Below are 16,107 nucleotides of genomic sequence, written 5' to 3' on the forward strand. Positions count from 1 at the left end.
AAATGATGCCTGTGACTATTTTGATGTTGTTTTTTGTCTACATATGTTGTGCCAGTTTATGTTCAAATAGAAGTTGTTTCAAGGGTTATTAGTACTGCTATCAATGCTAGTTTTGTTAGCACTTTAATGGCGTTTCTCATTATGCGTTAGCGGACTTTCACAAGACATTTACGTGGTTTTCTTAGATTGACAAATTACAAAGTTTGATTCTTGATATTTCTTTTTTTTTTTTTTCTTGCTCCTTTTGACTGACTTCCTGCGTTCCCTACGGTGTAATCATTCTTGCTTTCCTCCCTACTGGCATGGCCCTCCCCCCAGCCTTCCCCACCATGGTGGACAACCACGTCAGCCACAACTACATGGGCGCCATGGAGCCCAAGCCTCCCTACCCGCCGCCCCAGGTCACCCCGTCCAGGTACTCGCCCGTCCCCCGCCACATGCTCGGGGAGGAAGACTTCACCAGGTAAGTCGCTGCACATGGAAAACACTTATTACATATTTCCATATCCAGCGAAAGCCCCATGTACTAGTATGCCCTTTTCAGTGCACTAGTAGAATCACACGGTTGCACTAGTACAACTTTTTCTTATTAGTACTGATTTTTCCACTAGTGTGCGACATTTCTGCACTTTAGTAGGACATCTTTGGCACAGTAGAAGCACAACTACGTGTTACTATTTAAGCCAAACTAGTAGTGAGATTGCTGGTGCTACTAGGAACATCCAGGAAGTAGTGCATGGCATACTGTATGCCTACTAGTTTGCCCTAGTAGTGTTAGTAGTACTGCATTAGTAAGGTTACAGGGTTTTTCCTGGCTCAAATTGAGGCACAGGTGGTATCATCCTGACGATGATGGGTGACTACCAATACTAGTCTTATTTTAAGGTATCGGTTCTCACGGCGTTGACCGATACCATTATCGGCCGCCCTCTTGCAATTTTAAGGAAAAGTAATATATTGGGATATATAGGTCTTTCTTTAAAATAATCTGTCATTTATGGGTGGGGAATTTTATTTACTAGTGGTATCGGTATTTGGTATCAGTAGCGGTGACTACTCGAGAGTTGCGTATCGGTTAGAAAAAAAAGTGGTATCGAACATCCCTAATCTTGACCATGCGCCATGACGTGCATGTATTCTGTAAATTCAACTGACTCGCTTTCATTTTTTACAGGTAACATATAAGAATTCCATGTTTCAATAGAAAGAATAATAGTTCCAATAAGAATAGGACTATTATCATGTTAAAGCATTCATTCATTATCAGTCACTCCGGTTGGAGGTAGCGAGCAAATATGGTGGAGGTGGCCGCCTCTGAATTTTGTACACAGGAAAAACCCTGGTTTAATTGCTTGCTCGTAGGCCAAAATTAGTGGGGGAAAATACTAGTGTGCAGAAATGTCATATGCATGTAATAGTGGAGGGCAGAAGTCGTTCTACTAGTGTGACCTGGTCGTTGAATGACATTTCTACATCTAACCTTGTAAGACAACTTTGGCGTACTAGTCGAATAACAAGTTACTAGCAAAGCAAAACGGTGTACTAGTTGACATCTATATGCAACTAGTACTACCAAAGAAGCACTAAATGTGAACCAGTAGCATTTTCTGACACGAGTAGTACTAGTAGTGTGCAATTGTCAACTAGTACACAGTTTTACCTGACTAGGTAACATGCTGCTGGATGCCAAAATTGTCCTACTAGTGAGGGCAAAGAGCGCACTAGTACATCGGCAGCGACTGGATGACTCCCACCTTGCCTCGACTCCCGTCGCATTATCTGACACTCACAGTCGTGCGTTTCCATCTGCAAAGATTCAAGCACACAGATTGCTTGGAGGCAGAGGCAGAAGGGATTTTATTTTTTTTTTTTGCTTTTGTTGTTTCTTTCTTTTTGTTTCATTTTGGAACAAACACACACTGTAAAAAACAAAAACAAAAAAACAACTTACGTACTGTTCCTTTTCCATGCACATTGCATGTTTCAGGCCAAGCATATCATCATAACAATAATAATTGTATATGTCAGCTATTTCTAAAAATGCATTTTAATTGCCTTAATGAATGAACGATTGGTGCTTCATCGATCTTTGGGAGAAAAAGAAAAGGCGTCGACCTCGCACCTGCGTCGAGGTTCACTCTTCCTGATGTTTAGTATATATAATCATTATTTTGCAGTTTGACTCTTTCAAGACCCTCCAAAGACCAACAGGTGCATGTTTCTGTTGGAACCTGTGCAAATGTGGTGGAAACACAGACAGTTCTCGGGACTTTTTTTTCTCCAACTTCCCATTAAAGAGTACACACATTTGTGGCATGTGCAGTTTCAACATTCATTCCATTTGTGTAGTCAAATTTTGGAACAAACAATTTATGATTTACATTGACATCATCTTTTCATTTTTGTACACTTTGGATCACTTTTGGAAAAATCTTCTCATTTCTGGGTGAAAAGAATGACATTTACGTGAATGTCATTGCTGACAATCGGGTCCAATTTAAGCCAAACAGTATTAGAGATAGACCGATATGTTTTTTTCCCAGGGCAGATACCGATGCCGATAATTAGCAGTCAAGGAGGCCGGTAACTGATATTTGAAGCTGATATTCATTTTCAGTAAAAAGGGGGTACAAATATTGGCGTGGAATTTTTTTAAATACAAATGCCAATCTTGACTTTGTTGTAATTTCTTTAAGCATTGAACAATTTTTCAAACCTTTTAAAATGTAGAACTCCTTTTTTAATTTTTTTTTTTATCTTAGACAATATACTTCATTTAAAATTTATTTAAAAAAAATAATAATCTGGGAGCTCCCAAGGTCATCAGTTTGTCTTAAAAAGTGAAATGGAAACTTAAACAAGTAAATACCATAGCTCTGTTTTTCCCAAAATAAAAAATAAACTGAAATCTTAAACTTTTGCATTTTTTTGTTTTGTTTTAATGTTGAACAAAAAAAAAAGTTCAAAAGGTTCCCAGGGTCAGCAGCATCTTTTATAAAGTTAACTGAAAAGTGAAAGAAATAAGTTCCCTGAGTTTAAAATGGTTTTAGCTTCACCTTTTATCGGCCAACACATTTTGAAAAATGGCCGATACCGATATTCGTCAAAAAGCCCAATAGTCGGCCAGGCCGATTATCAGTCTATCCCTAAACAGTATGTAAGGGTTAAGAGTTTGCGTCGTGCATGTTTTTTTTGGGGGGGGGGGGGGGGTTGCTATGGTCCAGGTCTTGTCAGCGTGTGTCTGACGTGAACGCGAGACGCACATGTTGAGTCACGTCGTGAAGCCGAACAAATGTGGATTTGCATTTCGAAGCTCATCGGGGGGAGGCGACGCTGCGTTCAAGCTGGACAGTGTGTGTGGTGCCTTTGACCTCCGATCCCGAGAACTTCAAAGTAGCATCGCGGGGGTGGGTGGCGAGTGTTCCCGCGAGGCCTTGAGTCATCTTAACCCACAGCTCTGGGGAGGAGGCTCCCTGTGTGTGCGTGTGCGTGTGCGTGTGCGTGTGTGTGTGTGTGCGTGTGTCGGAGTGTGTTAGTGGGTTGTTCTTGTCCCGTGGCCCCGTAATGTCCTTTTGTGCAAACTGTCTACATTGTATGTCGCATCTTTTGTTGGTATGCGTCAGAGGTGGGGGGGGGGGGGGGGCGACTCTGTAGTCACATGACTTGACTCCAATCAGACTGAAGTTTTAAAACTTGGAACTTGCTTGGCTAAGACTTATGACACACTCAACTTGACTTGCTTATTCATAGAACTTGTCCGTTTAACACTTGAAAATTATATTTATTTTTTTAAAGACAAAAATATAAAAGAGGAATACTGTATACAAATGTAAGTTTTTGATATAGGAGCCCAACAATATCACTTGGAAACAAGATAAACAGCATATTGTTTTTAATGACGCAACATAGACTAAAGCAAAGTCAGCAATAATAAATGTTCTTAAATGAACTTTTTTTTTCTTTACACGTGTAAACCATCACGATGGGGTCATCCGGCAACAAGGATTAACTTTAGAATTACTTTCAAATGCCGTGTGTAACACTCTTATTTTTTTGAAGAAGAAAAAAAAGTCGCAGTTTACCAGTAGGAGGCAGTACCGAGAGGTTGTAAAAAAAGCAAACAATAAAATAGAATCCGCGATTTATAGTGCATTTCATACACAACGTAACTTAAAATGTTTCACATACTGTCATTAAAAGTACACAATTTTAAAGCAGTTACAGAGTTAGCGATTCTAAAAGTAAAGAAATGAAAAATAGCTTCCGTGCAAGAACAAGATTTTGGAAACTATGATTTAAAAACAATTTTCAGCCCTTAATCAAATCAAATAAAAAAAAGAGCATCGTTCTCGTGATATTGTCTCCAGGACTCCCTTGAAAAAGACATCTGCGGATCTCAATGGGATGAAATTAAAAAATTGTACTCGGGGTGCTGCTTCTTCACGGGATCTTATGGTGTTTATGATTATGATTATATTGATATCTGTTTTGTCGCATCCCTTTCTCGGTCAGTTGAACTGCAATGTGGAGTGACGTGTTGCTGGTCCGAGTCCACAGAGCGTAACATTTTGCAAATTGTCTCTTGTACGCTTCTCAAGTTCCCGTTGGAGTTCTTGCAGGCTGAAATGTCGACATTTTCATGCAGCACGTTCGACGTAGCAAACGTAGCACGACGTGAGACTCGCGACTTACTGTGACTTGCTCCCACCTCTGCTACGCCTGCTTTTCTTCCTGTCCTACACTTTTTTGTCCCGTTCACTGTGATTCCTGTACCCCCACAGCCGGGCTGAGCCAATTTACAGTGTCATCCACAAACCTGGGGAGGGCAAAGGTCCCCAGGCTCTCTTCAGAGGCTTCTGTCCTTCCCCTGCACCCTTGTGCCAAGCTCCGCTCCCCCTCTCTGGCAGGTACTAACCTAGTCCGTCACGCCTTGCTCAGCTAACCCTCCTCTCCCCAAAACCAGACAGAAAACAGAAAACCTTTTCGCCGTCGCGTCACACTCGCGCGCGGGTGGCAAAAAGCAGTTCTCGTTCCCCATCGCGCCCTTCGTAAACAAGATCTGGATGCAAAGATGACTCAAAAAGCTCGAAAGCACGCAGAGTCCAGGTCTGCTGAATGACGTCGTGCAAACGTCTCGTAATATTTGTGCAACTTGAGGGCTTCTCTACGCGACGACGAAAAAGAAAAGCAGCGCTTTTGCGCCCCTTTGCTCTCGTTTTTTTTTCTTCTTTTTTTTTCCATAAAAGCGAGCCGTACCCGCTGTTGGCGAACGCATCCCTGCGGGAGGAGTGCAGCCGAAAGGGCTTTCGCACTCCCACAAGCTGCTCCGTTCCATCTGTCAGGAGGCGTTGATCAACCTCAAGCCTCTCTGTCCCCATCGGGCCAACTTTGCTACCGAAGGGGGTGGGGTGGGGGGGGGGGGGGGGTCATATTCAAGTGCACTGCACATCATATTTGCAGCAGTGCCTACCTGAGTTTGACGTTAACAGATGGGAACATGTTTGCTCATTAAGTTTGTTCCTCATCCCTTTGTAAATCCTGGTGTCTCTGTACGTCCGTGCGTCTGTCTTTCTGTCTGTGCGCGCATGTGTGTGTGCGCGCGTGTCTTAGCTTTAATATAATATCTGTCAACGTTTGTAGGGCTGCATGGAAAAAGCGTTTGAGCAGTCACGAGACAAAAGCAGTTCGGCCACATGAGCATCTATTCCGCATCCTTCATCGAGCTTGAGTCCTCGTGTACTAGGATGCTTTTTGTCCTCGTGTACTAGGATGCTTTTTGTCCTCACTCGTAGTAAGACTGCTAGAATGACTTGACCACACGTGTGCTTTTAGTGAGGCACGACATGTAAATTATGGAGGACCAAAACTTGAATGAATGAATAAATAAAGAAATACAATTTTTTTTTAAAGGAATAAAAAAAAAAATAATAAAAAACAAGATTCAAAAAATACAATTAAATATAAAAGTAAATGTAGAAATAAACAACAAAATAAATATATAGATAGAATTATATATCAATCAATAAATAATAATAATAATAATAATAATTAAACGCTCTGCTCTCACGTTTATTTATTTCATACTGCAGATACTCTGTCAGAACGAAATGCTATTCAAATAAGGGGGCGGTCCTAAGCATGTCTTCGGTTGGGTTATTTTTATTTTTATATATATATTTATATAGCTATTTTTATTTCAATTATATTTATTTTTTGTATTATATTATTTATTTTTTTATGAATTTTTTTATGTTGTCATTTCTTTATTTTTAATTTTGGCAGTTTTTGTCCTCCATAGTAAACTAGTAGAATTGTATTATGCCACTAGTAGTCCTAGTAGCAGCATGTTAACTAGTACAAGTTTGCCTCACTACTAACATGTTTTTTGTTGTACCAGTATGCCAAACATGTTTTACAAGCGAGGACAACATACTAGTGCCTTCGCTGAATATGAAGGATGGGATATTGAATAAAAACTCAAAGCGCTTTATGGAAAATCCTTTGAGTTCAATATCCTTGAAAAGATTCTACTAGTATCCAAAGCAATAAAAATATTGCTTTGTCGCCATCTTTTTGTATCTTAAGCTTAGCAAGTACATTGAAGTGAGTTGAGGAGCTTCATTTAGACAAAAGTAGTGCTCTGCTGCCATCTTGCGGTAGTTGGCGTCAATCACTGGCAGATTTCCTGTTGCCTATGGTAGCTACAGCTGCAATGTAAATCCATCCCAACGATCCGGATGAGCAACGGCCTCCATCCGGGCTAGCTGACACCTCGGTTCAAACCCGCCGCGCGAGGCCGATCATTTTAGATGCCTGCTAGAGTAATAAGCGCACAAGTGGAGCGGGCTGATTGCGATGGCTGCGTCACAACTCCCAGCGGCCCATCTTTGAACCATCCTGCCGCTGTCGCTGGCCAGCGAAGAAGAAGTTTTCAACGGATAACGGAAGCTAGGTTAGCAAACAGATCCAAGAATTTGATGATGTCATAGCACGCGAATGTACAGCAGCTGCTACTAACCTGCACTGACGCAACAATAAAGTCAGGATTATAGCCAATTTTAGGATGAAAAAAAAAAACTTTTCTGCCATGTATGTAAAGTGAAATGAAGCCAGTAAGGCTGGCGGCCGATCCCCAATCAAGGCACACATGAAAAACGTTCATCATTTGACGTATTTGGTCAGACTCCAAAGACAAGAAGCAGTCAGATTGTGGCAGCGGGTGAGCTAATCAGCAAGTTGAAGCACCTCGCATCCGCACGAAAAAAAAAAAAGCTTTGACTCCACAAATTCATGCATGCATAACGAGGAACACTTTGACCTTTCGCTTGCCGTTTGCAGAGGTGGAAAAAGAGGCGCTGAAATGAAAGTAATCACGGCAAATTAAGCCCAGCCCTCGTCTGAGGTGTTAATCAGACATCGTGCGGTTTTCTCAGCCAGAAGCCTGGAAATGTAAATGAGTCAAATGTCAAATTACAACAAGAAGAAAATGCTTTTTTTTTTCTTTTTTTTATCAGCGCGTTTTGTGCCTCATGTATATATTTTTTCGTTAATTATAAATATGTCGATTTAAAATTTAGAGAGAGAAAGAAAGCCGAGCTTCTTGTCTAGCGTGGAGCCGCAGAGTCTAACAGTGTCACATTAAAGGCCTTCACAACAACAAGTGAGCGTTGTTTACACATTGAGCCAAGGGGCTTCTGGGAAATCTTCTGACCTGCCGAGTCTCAACAGGCTGACAATGTTGTTGAGAATGTTGACGTGCCAAAACAGAGGACGACTTTCTCGCATTTGGTGTATCAGCGGACCAATGGCGAGAAAGTCTGTCCTGGTAAATACTCAAGTCAAGTTAATTGAGAGATTTCTTATTAAATATATTATACATGTTTGCAAAGAATTGCTGGAAAGTTTTTCAGATTTTTTTTTGTTGTTGTTGCAAATCAACTTGACTTTTTTGAACAGATGTGCTGCTTTTAATATCCTAACATGACGACGACGATTTCGTGTCAGTTTTAATATCGCGATATCACGAAATTTGCCGTCATCGTCACATCCCCACTGAAGTCTTCTGGCGTGGCTGCTTTAGAGCGCCTCGTTGTTGACCTTAAGTGACAAGAAGAGAACAAAAACGGAAGAGCGAGGAGGCGGGATTTTTATTTTGAGTTTTTTGTTCGTTTTTATTAGTACAGTTTATAATTATAGTAATAGTAATAATAATAAATAAAAACATTTTTTTTTTCTATATTTAGTTTTATAGTTTTTATTTTAAGTTTTTGTTTTTGCTTTTAAGTCCGACATGTCAGCCAGCGTGCGGACCGGGGCTTCGTGCCGGCGTGGCCACTTTCGAGTGCCTCGTTGTCGCAGCATGTAAACCCGCAACCGGATGTCTTTTCGCAACTCAAACACGTCCTTATTTGGCCGGCATAGGAAGGATGCCAGATGAAGTAGCATCTGTTTTTGCAGGTGTTGGTAGTGGTATTTGATTGACAGTTTGCATTCGGTAGCGCGCTCAGCATTTGAGATGTATTTATTTATTTATTTATTTATTTATTTAAAGCCTCTTTTTCTATGCTTGCTGATTTTTCCCGATCATTCGGTCGTCGGGCTTGTTCGCAACGCTTTTGTGTGGCGTGTCAATTTTACAAGACGTTTACTTTCAACCTATTTAAGTCGAGTCAAAAGTATCTGCGCTTGGTTACTTGCCTCCGCGGCCGTTAGGGTTAAATGTTAAGCCTCTCCGGTGATGATGATGATGATGATGATGGGCAGCGAGTGTTTGGAGCTGCTTCCCGTCACGCAACGCGGGCGGTCATGAGATACGGCCGGCGCATGTGAAAGCGACCCGCCTGTGAGAGGAAGGCCAGATCGCAGGAAGGCGAGCGAGCGCCGCCATGTTCACCGTCAACGTCTCGTCCTCCGCGTCGCTGGCGAGGAGACTGCCTCCGAAATGCTCCTCCGGAAGCGGCCGTCGGATTGGAACGCGAAGGTAACCGCCGAGTGGAATCTGGATTTATGGCGATGACGGCACGTCGCTCGCGTTTCGGAGGCTCTGCCGTGTTTTTGGAGTTGTCAGACTTTGCTTGTTTGTTTTTTGACTTTGCGTTGTTTTCAATTGGAGGTACGAGCCTGTTTCAGATATGCTGGAGCACGAGGCAGTTATGCTTCTTGTCCAATGTATGTTCTGTGTGGAAACCTTGCATACTACAGCTTCACCATGTTTCATCATTTTTTTATTTCTATGATAGTAAATGTGCTTTCACTTGTATTGTGCTTTGCCACCTACAAGGCACTCAAAATGCTTAACGCTGACTTCTCATTCACCTCTTGATAACGCAGCATCAGGAGCAACTGTGGGGGTCGGGGGGTGTCGGTATCTTGCTCAAGAGCGCTTTGACACGGTCGCAAGGGTCGTCAAACCGACCAAACCCACAACTTCCTGTCCATTACTCTTTTCTCCCAAATCTCTTTTGAGAGTCACAATCAAGACTTTTTCCAGGCATGAATCTTCAAATTGTGAAATGCTGCTTCAGCGGGAAGAGGCGGGGGGGGGGGGGGCGGGGGGGGTGGCCTCAATCGCAACTTAGAGCGCAGCCAATTGGAATGGAGATGGAATTGTTCCTGTCGACTGCAGGAAAAACCACTAATGGGAACCATGCCGTGTTTTTGTGGCGGAAGGAATGCGCGTTTGCGTGTGCATGCATACAAAGGAGCATGAATGTATGTTGCTTTCATTCCGTCGCTTATTAAGTGAGTGCGTGCAAGGCCAGCGTTGCATGGGCCTCCTTAATATTTGTGAGTGTGTGTGTGTGTGTGTGTGTGTTTGACAGCAGCGGAGCGTCTAAAACGGAGGTCGTTCCAAAAGCCTTTCTGAGTCATCGCATGTAATGCAAAAAGCGGAGATTGAGTTGAGGGGGCCGGGGGGGGGGGGGGGTCTGTGTGGGGTATCCAGTATGTATGTTATTTTGACAGTGTACGTTCATTTGAGTGGGTGGTAAAGTGCGTGTGTGTGTGTGCGTGTGTGTGTGTGTGTGTGTGTGTGTGTGTGTGTGTGTGTGTGTGTGTGTGTGTGTGTGTGTGTGTGTGTGTGTGTGTGTGTGTGTGTGTGTGTGTGTGTGTGTGTGTGTGTGTGTGTGTGTGTGTGTGTGTGTGTGTGTGTGTGTGTGTGTGTGTGTGTGTCCGTCCAGCCAGTGGATAAAAGGTGCTTGGAGCCGCTTGTTTGGCTTCTCGTGCTGTTATGTATGTAAAAAAAAGAAAAAAAAAGAAGATAAATACAGTGTTATCCACCATCAAGATGCAGTCGAACCTCCACAAAGTTGAACACGATCGACATCCAATTTTCCATTGAGATCAATTATATTTCAATATATTCAGAATTCTAACATCATTAATTGTCATTAACTCATTCACTCGCAGCCATTTTCACTGAAGCAACCCCCTTCGCTCCCGATTATTGACTGATTTTGCCAGCTCCACAGAATATTGTGTTCTATTGCTATAAAAACATGGAACCTACCAAAAGAAAGATTAGAGTCTCTTCTTTCATCTGGAAAAAAAAAGTTTCCGTTTTGCAGCAATTAGCATTAGAATATAGCTAAGTTTCATCATTATTCACAAATCTGTTGAAAACTGTGGGGGAAACAGCTTTTTGCAACATGGCCATGGTTGATTTCATATACTCTGCTGCCACCTGCTGGCCTTTTTTTTGTAAGAACTACCATTGCTTCCACAGTTCCCTTCATTTCAGAGGCTGCATCAAAGCCTTTTTTGTACCTAACCTACAATCTGAAACACCACGGATGGGCTAACAGAATTTAGCATTAATGTTATGCTAATTATAAAACTGCAACCAGCTGCTACTTTAACATACACAGAGCAGCAACACATACAAACAAAGCATACGCCGATACTTACAGGCAACATTCTCTCTGCTATATTATAATGACTGCTCCTGCTGCTTATTAGGGGACCTTCTCTGCCTCTTCCTCTCTTCTTGTATTCCACTGCATGTATTCCAGTGTAGCTCAGTTCTGCAAAGAATGTTGTGGCACAAGGCGGCACGACACCAAAGGTGCGCAACACAAAACTGGACCTTGCTGGTTTACTATAAAAACACAAAAAATGTGTGATTATAGCGGTGGGGTGCAAACGATGAAGCGCAATACGGCGAGGGTTCACTCAAGTGTCGAATCAACAAGAGTTTAGCAAATTCATTTGTTTTTGTTTTCTTGTGATCAACTACTGGAATGATTAGACGGCTGTCGAGGAGACCCTTGTTTATTTTCATTTTCAGCCATTCTTCACTTTGTACGTTACCAGGCTGACTTTGTGGCGCTTCTCATTTTTTGTCCGGGCAGGGAGCCGAGAAAGGTGTTGCTGCACAAGGGCTCCACCGGGCTGGGCTTCAACATCGTGGGCGGGGAGGACGGCGAGGGCATCTTCGTCTCCTTCATTCTGGCCGGGGGGCCGGCTGACCTGAGCGGCGAGCTGAGGAGAGGCGACCGCATTCTGTCGGTCCGTACATTCACACGGATGCTTTCCGTTTGTCCTTGTCGCGATGATAGCAACTCGGGGCTGGCCAAAGTACTCGCATGCTGTACTTAAAGTAGACGCGCAGATTTAAATATTTATTGAAATATTTAAAGAGTTTTTTTGGGGGATACTGGCTTTGGCTTTGACTTGCCAGCTAAAATTTGAGATACAAATGCCGAAGTGAATAGGTAAGGCTATTTAGCTTAATGCTAACAAGCAATGTAAAACACCATAGACTGGCTAAACACAGTAGTGAACATTTGAATGCAAATTGACCTCGTATACATTTACTGATTCGACTCCATAAAAGTAAAAAGTACAGGCTGGGAAATGTACTAACTGTGGGTGCAACGAATTGGAAAATCTGTTTTGATTGAAACGATACGAATACATCAAATCAAATCACTCCACTTTCAAATGTACTGTCATCGAATCGTATTGCACTCGTGTATCAATATGTATCAAATTGTCTTTAATTGGCGACACTTCAAGAACTTGTGTTTGTTCAAAAGTTAAAATGGCTGATTATACTTCCCACCACTGGATCCAGAAATAAGCTACTTTGATATGTAGGGTACATCTCATTTGTTTATTTAAAACAACTTCCATCCTCTGTTTACATATTTGCTCCTCGCGCAGAGTTGCGATGAAGAGACATGAGCAGCTTGTCTTTTAGAACTCCTAATGACTGCAAAATGCTCCTAAATGGAAATGACCAGTAGAGATCTCTGTTTTGGTCGCAGGTGAACGGTGTGAATTTAAGGAACGCGACGCACGAGCAGGCGGCCGCCGCCCTCAAGAGAGCCGGGCAGACCGTCACCATCATTGCTCAGTACAGACCTGAAGGTGAGCCTCGAATTCTTCCACATCCGCGCCACAGTCAGGAAATGTGGCCACGACAGGAGAAAATACAGAAAATGGCTGGATGGAAAACTGTAATGTTGGCCAGTATGGTGGATTAGTGCAACGTTTCCCAGACCACGCATATTCGTCAAAATGGAATTGTGTCACTTGGACCATGAAGCCAAATCCAAGGTGGCAACGTTTTATTTGATTGTGCTTTGTGCGCCACAAATTCTGCCTAGCGACAAGTGACCTCATCACGTCGAGAGAAGCTAAATTATTCACTTCGTTTTAGAATGATTCATTATTGGCTGTGTGGTTTAGTGCATTTTAGAGGTGCAATTAGAAGATTTAGGGGCACACACTATAAATTGTCTTGCAATGTAAATATTCTTCTTACTCATTTTCACTATATTACTGATAAATGGGCTGAAGTGTGAAGCAGATGTTTGTCAGCAGCAAAAAATAATCAAGATGTTTTTTTTTTATGGGAAAAAAAAATCTAATTTCTGGCCAGGTGCAAGCAGATGAAAATTGTATTTGCACTGTCTCAAATTTTAGTGGCAAAATGATACCATTTAGGGGCAGCCTTGTACTAGAAGTAGAACAACATGTTACCAGTAAGACTCAGGTGATCTATTACTGAATTGTCTTTCGAGTGGAAGCAAATGAGTGTATTTTCTATGGAAAGCTTTATTAAAATTGCGTTCTCGTGAACCAAAAGTGGCACTTGTCGCGGGAGGGACGTACTCCGGACGCGTTTGTTGTACCAGTGCGGCCTAGACCTTTCCACGGGTCGTAGCTCTACCTGGCGTGGCGGCGGAAGCTCCCAATAGGCTCGCGCGGACGGATATTGAGTGCGACAGGGGGGGGCGGTGCCACGGCTAGCATGCAGCCGGGTTAGCCTCATGTAAGGCGGGCAAACCAACCGCGGTTGGCCGCCCCTTTCCCCGCTCTCAGTGCCGACTGGCTCCGCCGGCGAACACGCAGACCGCGAGAAGAGGGAGAAAAGAGAGTTTCAAGAAGGGAAACGTTATACCCCAAAAAAAAAAGCGTGGAGGAAGAAAAGACTGGTGGAAATAGGCCAAGCGAGCAAGTTTGAATCGGACTGGCAGCCCGGTTAAGAGGATGGGGGATGGGCTAGTGCACAAGAGCAGCAGCAGCAGCAACAACCCAGCACCAGCCGCGTGAAGTCGCTCATGGCCGGCTGAAGACCCGACGAAACACCGGCGGAAAACAGCGAAACTTCCGTCCGTACGAGGTGAGAGGAGGCGACGTTTTAACATCCGAAAGAACAAAATGAAGTCAAAGTGTGCTGTGCTTGTAGAGGCGCGGAACGAGTGTCTTTTTTTTTTTCTTTTTTTTTAGGGAGCCGGGCACTCTGCACGACTAACCTGTCGTCAATCTACTTCCTCGGTTAGCGGAGGTTATAGCGAGTTAGCTCCTAAAACACTTCAATTAACACTCTGGGCCGACGTATTTATCCGCTAAGGTGTGATTTTTGTAAATAATCACACAGGTAGCAAGTTTGCCCACGTTTAGCGTCGCTATTAATGCTTGGCACTTGTTTGCGATTAAACCACATCGATTGGATTTTAATCTTCTTAACGTCGTGGTTACTCGACACGTTTGAGGCAAGATTAAGTCGTGCTGTGTCGTAGGATTGTTATGCCGCAAAAACTCACTTCTGTGCGCTTCTTATGTAACGCTAAAGCTTTAGGTGGGAACGCACAGGTGTGGTCCAACAGGTGTGTGTGTGTGTCTGTGTGTGTCTGTGTGTGTGTATGGAAAGCTGCTTGAGCATTTATTCCATAGCCTTGCTATTTACTTGGACACTCTTTGTCCGAACTTGTAAGACCATTCAGCTCGCTAATACCAAAGACTGCCCTTACTATCAAGGATAGTCACACTGCTAGTGCCACTTTTGCCCTACTAGTTATGCTTACAAACTTTATGAGTCAGCTCCTTAGCAGTAGTGATAATATGGCAACTATTAGGCATGTGTCACAACATGTGAGAGGAAACCGCTGTAAAATTGTCTTACTGGTATCTCAAAGTTGTTCTGTTGGCGAGGACAAAAAAATATCAACAGGGTTGTTGTTTTTTTTTTTGCATGAAATTTCCATTGCTGCAGTTTAAATTGCTGACAAATGCAAACACAATTGCCAAGTTGTCATGACATCGGCTTTGCGATAACACAGCGTGACACGTTTATTTTCTCGTTTTTCTCGTTTTTTTGCGTGCATGTTTTCAGCATGCCGCGATGACATAATGACAAAGAAGATATTGTGAGCTCCTGTTAATAGAAATGAACAAGCTCAACCAGTAGCCCCACTAGTTCATCCTTAATCTTAATTCATCACTTTACTAAGGCTTTTATTTGCATCCATGTTTTTCACTAAAACCTTTTTTTAACAGATTCAATTTGGGAAAAAAAGAAAACAATTGATCAGGTGTGTTGATTATTGATGTGATAAATGACCGTGCAACTCGGTTACTGGTTCGGTTCATAGCATGTCAAGATTGTCTTGACTGAATTCGAAGGAGCAGAGCAATTGGGGCGCTACACAATTTTAGTCTTGTTCTACCAAAAAAATTCCCAGACGAGTGCGCGTTGACTGTAATAGTGTGCGACAGCCGCACTTAAGCTATACGGTCGGGTCACATATTCCAAAGTTTGCTCCGCTTTAGCCGGCGAAGGCAACTTATCTGTGTACAATTTTTAACCACGTACTTCAAACATGCCAGACGAGTGCTCGCTAATGATTGACTTCCTGCAACCACTCCGATGACCCGAGGCCACTCCCCAGCAACACTCTGGCATCCCAGAATGGTATGCGAGTGCGGAACATTGTTCCTTTCGGATTCTGGCACAGGGGGAACGAACTAATTCACCCATCACTCCCGGGCGCTTTCAAGAACAGTCAGCGCAGGAAGTGGGGAGTAAATATGAGCCGATGTGCACTTTGATTGACTTGCGGGAGGCGCGTAATTTCGACTAAAACATTTACACGGAGGAAATATGAGGAAATGCGGCGAGCCTTTTTTGTGCAACGTCAGCACACTCGAGCTCCAAAGGAGTGGAGACGGTGAACCTTAACTGCAGTTTTTGCTGTGCATCCATGGGATGTACTCCCTACAAACAGAATACACTCTCCTCTTACAAAGCACATGCCTTACGCGTTGCGTAAGTGGATCAGAAGACGAGCCGCCGTCCCCCCCCCCCCCCAAAAATAAAATGCAAAAAAGCTGCACGACTAATGAGGACACGCAGCTTCAGAACAGTCCCAGTTTCTATTAGTTGTCTCTTACGCCTCCCATTGGGTCCGCCGCCACCTCTGCTGCTGCTGCTGCTGCTTAAATGTAAGCTACAGTAGATCTTGCGTGCGCTTTAAAGGTCTGAGCTGGAATAAAAGGGCCTCATGTTTCTCCTCGCATCTTTTCTGAGGCGAGCTCGTGAATAATTGATGCGCTTTGGATCGCATGTGGATGCCAGGCTGCTCGGATACGCTCGCCGGACAAAACATTAGGCACACGTGCGCCGTCAGATGACATGGTGACTTATTACGGCCGCCGTGTCACATTGCCATGAGGAAATAAAAATGTTGGATGGCAGAGGGCTGGAAAATTCCTGCGAAACTTGCGTGGAAATTTACGATGGGGAATATTCCCAAATGGAAACTTTCAATGGGAATTATGACAATTAATTGAAGGCAATGTAATGTAAATGTATCTTATAGG

General features: G+C 43.2%; 1 protein-coding gene across 16 annotated transcripts in view; it reads left to right on the forward strand.

The window, feature by feature from the left end:
* dlg3 (discs, large homolog 3 (Drosophila)) overlaps positions 1-16,107 on the forward strand; it is an 84,085-nt gene that overhangs the window by 49,283 nt on the left and 18,695 nt on the right. For 9 of the 16 annotated variants that reach the window (XM_086085414.1, XM_086085409.1, XM_086085416.1 and 6 more), the window contains 3 exons: positions 301-463; positions 11,349-11,505; positions 12,267-12,369. In XM_086085414.1, coding sequence (XP_085941540.1) covers positions 301-463; positions 11,349-11,505; positions 12,267-12,369 — 423 coding nt within the window. The remainder of the gene's footprint in view (positions 1-300; positions 464-11,348; positions 11,506-12,266; positions 12,370-16,107) is intronic. The other 7 variants (XM_086085410.1, XM_086085421.1, XM_086085425.1 and 4 more) reach the window with 1 other exon arrangement.

Source organism: Leptonotus elevatus, chromosome 9 (genome assembly GCF_054856555.1).
Source record: "Leptonotus elevatus isolate MCC_2025b chromosome 9, RoL_Lele_1.0, whole genome shotgun sequence".
Classification (NCBI taxonomy): domain Eukaryota; kingdom Metazoa; phylum Chordata; class Actinopteri; order Syngnathiformes; family Syngnathidae; genus Leptonotus; species Leptonotus elevatus.